The 10,563-nt window shown below is 41.2% G+C and overlaps 1 protein-coding gene across 2 annotated transcripts in view; it reads right to left on the bottom strand.

Annotated features, from left to right (window-relative positions):
* The window catches only part of LOC107090628 (protein kinase C epsilon type-like), a 143,103-nt gene that overhangs the window by 54,959 nt on the left and 77,581 nt on the right, over window positions 1-10,563 (bottom strand). Inside the window, exons 3-10 of one of the 2 annotated variants that reach the window (XM_015384125.1) lie at window positions 10,241-10,406; window positions 9,279-9,313; window positions 8,891-8,979; window positions 8,577-8,709; window positions 8,356-8,498; window positions 4,686-4,785; window positions 4,331-4,590; window positions 4,073-4,246 (exon numbers count right to left, since the gene is read on the bottom strand). In XM_015384125.1, the coding sequence (XP_015239611.1) occupies window positions 4,073-4,246; window positions 4,331-4,590; window positions 4,686-4,785; window positions 8,356-8,498; window positions 8,577-8,709; window positions 8,891-8,979; window positions 9,279-9,313; window positions 10,241-10,406 (1,100 nt within the window). The remainder of the gene's footprint in view (window positions 1-4,072; window positions 4,247-4,330; window positions 4,591-4,685; window positions 4,786-8,355; window positions 8,499-8,576; window positions 8,710-8,890; window positions 8,980-9,278; window positions 9,314-10,240; window positions 10,407-10,563) is intronic. The other variant, XM_015384126.1, reaches the window with a different exon arrangement.

Below are 10,563 nucleotides of genomic sequence, written 5' to 3'. Positions count from 1 at the left end.
GAGGGCTGCTGGGAGCCTCTCCCTTCTCTAAAGCACTAAACGGTGGTTAGACTCAACAGAAAGGCCTCCTTCAGTCAAAGAGAGAAGAGCAACTCTTCTCTTTCTACCGATGAGAATTAGTCACACCGAGCTCCCAATGATCCACTTGGATTAGAAAAACAGATGTTAATATAATATTTCACGTTTTTTTTTCTTTAGTTCATTAAAATACTTCCCTCCCTGCATGTATTTCATGCACAGACTTTGTACCGTCTTTATGATGAACTTGGTAACACTCTTGAATTCTCTCGGGTCTTGTTTTTTGCATTTATCAAAGCGTCACCACTAGGGGCGCTATACCTGTAACTCCAGGTTTAGTAGCTGCTCATAACCAGGCATTGTTCCTGAATTAAATATTTATTATTTATGTTCAGCAGATACAGATAGCAGATGTCTTTAGAGCAGCAGAGCCAGAAGTCATGGAGTTACTGGTAAATCCAACTCCTTCTTCTAGAATAAATCCTGCATCAGAGAACCACAAATATGTCAGTTACAAGTCATTTCTGTTTTAAACTTTTGGCTTCCTTTTATCTGGTTGAGGGGAGCTCAGACTGCCTCTGGGTCAGATGACTCATTGGGTAGCCTGCAGGGAGCCTCGGTACACATTAAAAATGAACCTGAAAAATCCTTTAATACATTTTAAAGTCGTCTAATGCTTGGGTCAAAAGTTACGCAGCGTTGCTTTTAGGTAAACTGCTGCCTGTTCTAACTGCTTCCAGTAAAAAGGTGGTAATTACATAAATCACCCAGAGCATGAAGGCAAAGATAATATTCTTATTGGAGCTATTCCCACATTTTATTTAAAGTTTAGGAAAAGCAGCGTTTTATAAATCTAACGTATACCTTATAACAAAAACTATTTGTTTTTCTCCAGATTCTTCTTCTGGTTCCTTAAAGGTTCCATCTGACTGTTATTGTAGAGAAAGTCTGATGATAAAGGTCAACACCTGTTCAGCCTATAAAGGAAAGAAAAAACAGCAACAGTGTCGCTGCGTAAGGCTCAAGTTACAATGAAAAGAAAAACACCGACACGGTTCGCCAGCAACCAACACTTACATAAATGTACAAACGCGCTGTACGTTTCCTGACTGGAACGAGATGGGGGGGGGGGTCTACATGGAAAATGAGGCTGAAAGTGGGGATGATGAAAGATGAGCTCCTATTAATTCACTGAGCCGTATTTGAAACGCATTTTAAGCATAACTGTTCATATTCAGAGCTGGGCAATGTTTGCTAACAAATTCAAGCCATTAGCATGGGAAGTCCCATCCTTAGAGCAGACAGTGCAGCAGACAGGAGACCGGCTTGTTTTGTTTTTATGACAGAAATTGACAGCCACACAATCATTTTTTTTTTACTTTGTTTTGCCAGTCAGTTTGGCCGAGATTCCATTCTGTGTCTTTTTTTTTGTATTGCCGTGCAGAAAATTGCTACTGGAAGATGTCTGAATAATGTTCTGTATACCGTTATGGTAACTGTACTTTTTCAATAAGTGAACCTAGTATTTTATAGGTTCAAAGAGACACAAAATCTGTTTTTTATTCATTCCATTGGTACTCTGTTTTGAATAAATAGAAATAAAGGCCTGCCTCTGATTCTGGCTTCCTTCCAATAATGGCCTGGACCAAGATGAGCCTGAGTGAAATAAAGGCCCCGTGCTATATTAGAGGATTTACGGTAAATGTGTCGATAGGAGCAACAAAATATACTTTACAAAAATATTGTAAGTTGATTTTTATTTCAGTTTTATTTTTCTATGCTGACCAACAGGCAATGCTTTTATTCTGATACCACATCAAATGGTCTGCTCGATTATTTATTTGGTATTCATGATCCCATGTTTGCTAATGAATTGTAAGGATTTAAAGGGAATTAATTTTAGCAGCATTACTGTTTGTGATACGGGGACGCGTGGTTCTACGGTGAGACTGAGGTTGAGTCTCATTAAACCATCAGGAAAGTCCCCTCTATCTCTATGTCCGGAAGGGGGGGGTCTACCGTACATCCTCTGAAAAATGAGAACAAAGCAGTTCTCTCATTTTAATTTTCCTATAGTTTGAGTGGAAAAATGCTCTAATGTAAATGTGACTAATAAACCTCTGCAGGCGTTTCTAGACTCTGAAAGATGAACTGTGATCCTGATGAATGTTTGACCCCATGTCCATCCATAACCTCGTTATGTGAGTTAGTCATAAAGTTGAAAAACCTCCAGAGGGATGAGAATTAGAGAGATTTTCCATAAGCAGAATTTAGACTGATTGGCTTCAGTTTGAACTTTGGAGCCGATAGCAACAATATATGGGAATGGAGGACGCACTTAAACTCTACAAAATAAGGTTGTTGACTGAAATGTTGGTTCAACCATTATTTTTGTGTTGATTTTATATTGAATCAATGTTTGTTGATGAATATTTGACATTAAAATATTTAACTTTTAGAAAAGTTTCAGCTGAAACTTTTGTTTACCATAATTCTACACTGAATTAACATCTCCTGCTGTTTAGGTAGTAATATTCACTGCGTAGATGTGTTCTGCAGTAGGTTACATTACGGTTGGTTATAGACTAGAAGCCTAGAGGAATCATCACCTGGAAATTTGACATTAGTTTCAGCAGTTCAGTTTAAAAACAAGAAAAAGTTTTTTTCCAACAAACAAATAACTAACCTGATAAACCAGACTAAATGTGAGATTAAATGTGTAATCTAGTCTGGCCCGATGATTGAGACATCTGAAGGTGGTTGATGAGAACAACCTGTTGCTTTTCAAACCATGTCTGTGCCTATTGACCAACACTCTGAGGAGCGTAGAACCTCTTCCTGCTCACATTTCAACGAAAACTCCAAGTCTAATCTTTCCAAAACTGATTCAGAAGCTGATTCAAACGAGAACGGTTCAATAGTTGTTGCCATCTTCCTTGTTGTGCTTTCTCCAGCGTTGCGCAGCTTAGATCGTCACACCCTCAAAACCCCGCCCGCTTTGCATCCAGAAATTCAAAACACATCCCTGCATTGTGATTGGCCAGCCAGTTCTAGGGCCTGGGGCACTGATCAAATTTTTGCCGCAGGGGCTAGTTTGCTAGGCTACCAGATAACATTATTTGATGGTCGACGACCATCTAAATAATAAAAAAAAAAGACTTTAAAGTTTACAATTCTACATCAAAATGGAAAAGAAGTTATTTAAATTTCATAATCTAAATTATTTAACTGTGGTCTGCTGTTGCTGTAGCAGTGAGGAGGGGAGAAAACAAGACGCTGACAACAATAGGACGGATGACTGAATGCAGTAAAATAAACCGCTGAATATTTCCCACTAAGAACTACCAGCAGCCTGTTGGACTGTTAGGCAACAGCAGAGGGTTAGAAGAGGATTAAATCTGTGCTCATTCTCATGCTAGTAGCAATAAACCAAAATCTCAGTCCTTTGGTTTCTTACACGCCAGTTATGCTTTTCCCTCCAGATCCATTTTGGTGGTGCAGTACCGGGAGGAACCTGCAGGGGTCTGTCAAACTCACTGACCTTTTAAAAACACACTAACCTGTAATTAAAGGCAAACTGGTCCCCAGTGGGGGCAGTTATCTTATACTAGCCATTCTGTAAACATAACTTTAGTGGGAAATAAAGTCTAGGTTATTTAGATTTCTGATTAGGTTATTTTTTGTGTTTTTTTTTCTCATTGGGAATTCAAAATAAAACATCAATTCTGATATACAAATTAAATTTAAGCCTCAAAACATAGAGCATCTTCATTCCAATCTGCTGTTATGATAGTTTATCATGGAAGTAAAACCTCAACATGTGGTGGAATATTTAATTCAAAGGGCTGGAGAAAATATTTTCTCTCTGTTTTCTTTTTTTCATTTTAAAGATGCAGCAGAGAGACCTGTTTTATTCTTTTATTGTTATAAGTTAAATAATGTAAATGAAATAATCAAAGGTTTGAACCAGACTCAGACAGAAGCGTCAGTTTGAATATGGTCTAACACTGCCCCCTGGTGGAGCACATGTGTCTCTGCGTCTGTGTGTTCCTACTTTAGTCTGGAAGCAGCAGAAGAGTTGTGTCAGGTAAGGGTGCTTCCTGGCCAGCGCTAGGATCCTTTTCTCAGTCATGGTGCAGTCCACGTCATCGTCCTGCAGGATCACGTCCTTCTTTAACACTTTGACGGCATAAACCTCGTCGGTACCTTTCAGCTCGGCCAGCATCACCTGATCACATGACATGCCACGCTCAGAAACCAGGGGGGAAAGCTTGCTTTTATTTTCTCAAGTGGTTGGAAATCTTTCACCAACCTTTCCGAAGCTTCCTTTCCCCAGAACCTTTATGAACACGTAATCATGTAGGTGCATCCTTTTGGTCTGTGGGCAGCCGTGACCTTTGACCTCACCGTTCTCCTGGCTTCTCTCCTCCTTTACTCCATTTCCAGCGCCGCTCCCTCCTTCTGCTCCCATGGTTGGAACAGACAGGGACGTGGAAAGCGGGTGTGTTTTGTGCTCGTCTCCGCGGTGGTCAAAGGACAGAGCTTTCCGGATGTTTTCCAGCTCCTTCACATCTGAGCAGAGGCGAAGGAAAGATGACAGCCGAGACCTCGTTCAACGCTTTCTTTCTAGATCCCGAAGTGATGCGATGGGTACGAGGTTCCCTTACCTTGGTCACATGGGGAGGTAGGGGCAGACCTTGAGCGGTCCTCTTCTTCCTGAGGAGTATCTGAGAGCGGCTGCTGGGGGTCTCTGGTCTGGCGAGCCTGCTTGAAGACAAAGTTAATCTATTTACAGGTGGAACTAGATTACTATATCATCTAAACATGTAATTCAGTGAAAAATCTGAATTTATTTAAAAGCCCAATTTGCAAAAATGACCACATAGTGCGAGACGTTGATTTCCAAATATAAAGTTTATTTATTTATTTATTTTTTACCTGTCCAAGGTGGACCCCACCTCTGGCCTGTAGCTGCAGGAAAACACCAGCACCCCTTCATTGGATGCATGGATGGATGGATGGATGGATGGATGGATGTATGGATGTATGGATGGATGGATGGATGGATGGATGGATGGATGGATGGATGTTTATTTTTATCTGACCAGATGATTCCAGGCTAAAGATGGAATTTATAAGTGAATGAGTTCATCTAAAGTTGATTGATCGTATAAATTAATTGATTAAAGGCCATTTTCCGAGGTTTTTTTTCTGTATCATTAGAAACTTTCCAGAACATAGAAAACTTCCTGAGGTCAAATAAAGGTGAGGCAGCTGCATTAGATACTGATGGCAAAGACAAAAAAAGTTTTTGTTTTTCCTCACTTTAGAAATATCTTAAATTAAAAATGAGCCTGTTAAGATACAGAATCAATAAATAAAATATATCAAACATCATTTCTGAAGGACTGTGACATTCTGTCACATTATTAGACACCGAACTGCACTAAAGGGTGTTTATTATTGCTGGGAGAAACGTTCCTTCAAATGAGGGATTCTGGTTCTGGATGTGGTTCTGGATTTCTGGATAGGGTTCTGAATCTGGTTCTGGATCTTGGTCTGGATCTGGTTCTGGATCTCCGGATCTGGTTTTGGATCTGGATCTCTGGTTCTGGATCTGGTCCCAAATCTGGTTCTCTGGATCTGGATCTCTGGGTCTGGATCTGGTTATGGATCTGGTTCTGGATCTGGATTTCTGGATCTGGTTCTGGATTTGGTTCTGGATCTGGTCGTGGATCTGGTTCTGGATCTGATTATGGATCTGATTCTGGATTTGGTTCTGGGTCTGGTCCTGGATCTGGTGCTGATCCTGGATCTGAGTCTGGATTTGGTTCTGGTTCTGGGTCTGGTCCTGGATCTTGTTCTGGATCTGGTTCTGGATTTGGTTCTGGATATGGTCCTTGATCTGGTTCTGGATCTGATTCTGGATTTGGTTCTGGGTCTGGTCCTGGATCTGATTCTGGATCTGGTTCTGGATCTATCAGAGGGAAGTTCTAAGAAATGCATTAACACATAGAGCCTTCCATATTTACTGTGCTTATTGCTGGCATGTTTCTTTCTATCATCCTATATCTGTTTAGTTTCCATGTTTCTATCATCACCTTCCATCACCTTAAAGGAATAGTATTCCTTTAATCCAGTGTTTTTATAACAAACAGAACCACACCAGGTTGGTTCTCCATTTTTGTCTCCATTAAACTGTAAAATAATCCAGACTGGACTCCTGATCCTTTCCTGTTTCTGCTCTGGTATCCTTTCGTTCTGACATCGCTCCTCTTGTAGGTATAATCGAGGCACCACTTTAAAGGTACACTATGCAACCGGTGTTGATTTTCCAGCGAGGCTCCCCCCAGAGGGCGAAAGTAAAAGTGCACTGTCGTAAATATGCACAGCTGTTCTCCTGGTTTCTCCGTCAAGCCAGGCGCGGTTGTTTTGAGCTTATCAGACAGGCAAACGCAACGAATGACTAACACAGTGAAAGTATGAACATGCATACAGAGAGAGAGAAACCATTCCAATGTTACTTACAATTGCATCAGCAGAAACGCGAGGTCCGCATCAGCCTTGCAGCCTTCTTTTTATTTTAGCTCTCGCAATTCGGAAAAAGCTTGCCCGATGTTCACCCCTGTACGACTCCTCTCTCTGTCCGGAGCCCTTTTCCTCTTTCTTGCCTGCTCCGACATGGGCTTTCGCTGCTTTCGCGCTGGTTCCGCCATGATAACTGCACAAAGATCGCCACTGGGCTAGCAACGAGCATGCTTTTAACTGGGGGCGTGTAGCAGTTCTTGCCGTAAAGCAAGACCGACTCTCGCGAGACTTCTGAGCCTGTGGGTGCGGGCCGAGGGCTCTTGCAATTGCAAGTGCGATATTTCCCCCACAGACCACCAGGGCGGCCGAGAATACCTTTGTTCAACCTGAAATGACTCATTTAATCATCCAAAACGTTATGGAACACATTAATCAACTGAAAAATGTTGCATAGTGTGCCTTTAAATAAACACCATGGCCCTCTAGTGGACAGTAGTGAAACTACAACACTAAAAGACATGATCAGTCAGTAACCCGGCATCAGCCAGACTGATGTGTGTAGAGTTGAGTTCAAGGTGATCTATCTAGAATAGCTGCCGTTCTGTCTGTCTTTCTAAGGACGGACGTTTATTACAGTGCTATGAGCTGATTGGGTGACGGCCAGCTAGTACTCTGCCAAATTAAAATTCTATCAGAAGAAAAGCACTGACTCTTTCCCATCAACAAATACACAAAGTCCTTCTCTTGCTCCTTTTTTAAAATGAGAAATTGTCGCTATTTTAGCTCAAACCGATTTGGTTGCCGTCACAACAGGTGAGTCCTCCAGCGCAGCCATATTTGTAACACAAGGCCCTTCTGACTGTCATAATTTCTACATGTCCCGCCCCTAAAAACACTGCTGGCCTGTCATTGGTCCGACTCGCTGGTTGGTACGACACGGACGTATTAGCTGGAGTCTTTCAAGATGGATTTGCTGTGAGACTGAAAACTCAGATCTTGTGACCATCCAGCTTTCAGCGCAGGGTTAATCAATTAATGGTATTGGACAAAATTTAATCTAAGTTTAATGGTTATAATTAATCAACAATTAATCATAAGACGATTTTTTGTTTAAATCCCTCTTTGGGACTTCTGAACATCCGCTCCATTTCCCTTTTAAGATCCCGGTGATTGTTCTGGTTGAGTAGTGGCTAAGCATTAGCACTATGTAGCTCCCAGCCGGTGAAGCTTCATGACGTGTCCATTTATAAACGCCATTTCAACGCCAAGGTTAGGACAATTGGAAAGGACTGTTTGGAACAGTTATCGTACCCATATCTATGATATTGTAAGTGCCAAATGTTCAAATTCTGCATGCCAATAATCTATTTTTTCTAATGAAAGATTTACCACTCTTCATGTCAATAATTATGATATTTTTTTCTGGTGGCGGAGATTAATAATGACAGAACGAAGTTTGGAAAGAATGGGTTAAATTTTACTGCCATAGCAATAGAGAGCAATAGTAATACAATTAGATAGATTCACTTTATAATACCTACAACTGTTTATGGTGCAGCATCTTCCCCGCATGTTTACCTTCCACCTAAATTTCCATGAATTTAGAAGTGATTTTAATTAATAGATGTGATTTATTTCAGCAGTCTTGCCCGATCTGCAAGATCCAACATTTCGGCTCTTCAAGAAAAAATTATTAGGAAGAATTTAACTTGAAATGTATGGATGGCTACCTTTATTAGAATGTAGACAATAAATAAAAGATGATTAGCTTCAGTCTGAATAAAATCTATGGATTGAGTGAATGCAGACCTTTTTCCGCCTCTGGGCGCTGTTGGAGATCTTATCTGGTGTCAGTCCGAGGTCTGACAACACTGTGGCGATCCTTCTAGCGTCTACGCCACAAGTTGGCGCCACATTTCTCTCGCATCGCCTGTGTACGTTGACTTTACAAACTGAAACACAGACGAACAGAGGAAACAGGTTCATCATATGGGAGGAGGAAGGATAAGGGGAAGCAGGGTTCTGGGTACCTTTACACTGCAGCCCCTGTCGCAGCAGACCCCACAGCAGGGAGCCGCAGTGGTCGCAGAAGGTGAAGGCCTTAAAGTTGTGGATGCTGAACTTGTGCGGGACGTTGACACTGAACCTCTGAGACCCGACCTGCTGTGAGAAGAACGAGACAAACCGCAGTTAAAAAACTCATTTCAGATTCCTGATCGGACGCGGTGTCGCTTACGGCTTCAAACTAGCCATCATGGCTAATTCTGGCACGTTCTGGTATGTGTTGATCCTTTTTCAGAAATCCACATAATCATCCAGATCAACCAAAGTCATCATCTCCTACCTCTCCAACTGTGTCGTCCTGCCTCTTCATTCCTGCACACTTTGTGATGATGAGCTCATGGCAGCGTTTATGGACCACGCAGGTACAAACTGCAGCAGAGACACAAAAAAACCACACTATTCATTTCTAAATAATCATAGATATATGAATAATCATATATCTATCAACTGATAAATGCAGAATAGCAGGCTTATTACATGGTCGTTACATGTGTTTTAAAATTAATTTTCCCATAATTTGACCATGTTGGATAAAATATCTGTATTTATGTTGGCGGTTATCAGTTGTTTGCGTTTACAGCATTTAAACCAGTGTCTGTTTCCATTCTGCTTCTTAACAGAGAGAGAGGAGTTTGTCAAGTAAAAAGTGATACGCATAAAGACATTACCTTGACACTGATAGCCCTGCTTCCCCAACACACCCCTGCAGAAAGACAGACACAAGTGAATGTTAGGTAATCATTTTGGACAGGGGAGCTGGAACAAACAAAAGGCCGTCATAAACCAGTTATCCTTTTGGACAATGATCATTTAAAGACTTTTCTTTTCCACCAGATAAATAATTTTTAAAAAGCCCATCAAGCTACAGTTCTCTAAAAGTAAATTATTTGCAGAAGGATGTGTCATTTGTAAATAGATTGATTCTTTGACATGAAATGTTCTGGATCTGATTCATGGGTGCTTTATTTCTCAGAAAAATATGGCAGAAGCAATTCATCAGATTAATCTATTAGTGAAATACCTGATTAATCCCTAACTGGAGTATAGAGACTGTAAAACATGCCTTTAGCTGACAGAACAACCATCTTAGAACAGCAATTATACCAAAACTAGTAAACAAATGTAGAAATATTATGCATTCAAGATAAAAAACAAAACAAAAACGTTTTTGCCTCTCATTACCATCTATCCAGAGCTTAGGAGAGGAAAAGTCTAAATTGTACCTGGTTTAACTCTGAAAAGCTTGCAGCGCAGATTAAGATTCATTCATAAAAACTCTGCTGAAATGTTCTTAGGAGGATCCATGATTAGCTGTAACAATAACTTTATCTAAGAAATTCTAATGTGAATAACCCCCTAACCCTAACCCTGGATCTGTGTGCGATCCTCACTGCTCAGCATCCTCACTACAGACGCAGCATTTTATGAGGAGCCTCATAAAGCAGGAAACCAGGAAGCGCCTGGTGAAGGCTTCAGCTGACTGTGCCAGACATGAATGATCCCAGTTTGGTTTGGAAAAGAAAAGCATTCACTTGGTAGGAAATAAAGTATGATCTTCATTCAGCTCATTTCTTTCATCCATCTGTTCGATAAATTCTGTCAATTTGATGTTTTGCTGTGAGTTTCTGACCAGATGAAGTCCCTGCAGTGAGAGCAGTAGGTGGGCTGTCTCAGGTAGGTGGCCATGAACTTGTGCCCGTTGACCTGGTGGACCCTTCGCCGCACCGCTCCCTGCCGCTTCCTGGGTCGCATTCGCTGCCGGAAAACCCGCTCCTCATTGTCGGTGGAGCCCGCCTCTGCAAAACAGGATGCACAAACAGACATTGTTGGAAAATGATGATACATGTGATGTAATATGGATCACTGACACGGACAGAATAAGGGCTGTAGTAATAAACACACCAATTTCAGTGCAGGAGATAAGATGCTAACAGTTTGTTTTACATAGCTTTT

Source organism: Cyprinodon variegatus, unplaced genomic scaffold (genome assembly GCF_000732505.1).
Source record: "Cyprinodon variegatus isolate N-32 unplaced genomic scaffold, C_variegatus-1.0 Scaffold304, whole genome shotgun sequence".
Classification (NCBI taxonomy): Eukaryota; Metazoa; Chordata; class Actinopteri; order Cyprinodontiformes; family Cyprinodontidae; genus Cyprinodon; species Cyprinodon variegatus.
Note: the sequence above shows the minus strand (reverse complement) of the source record. Positions and strands in the feature narration are given on the sequence as shown.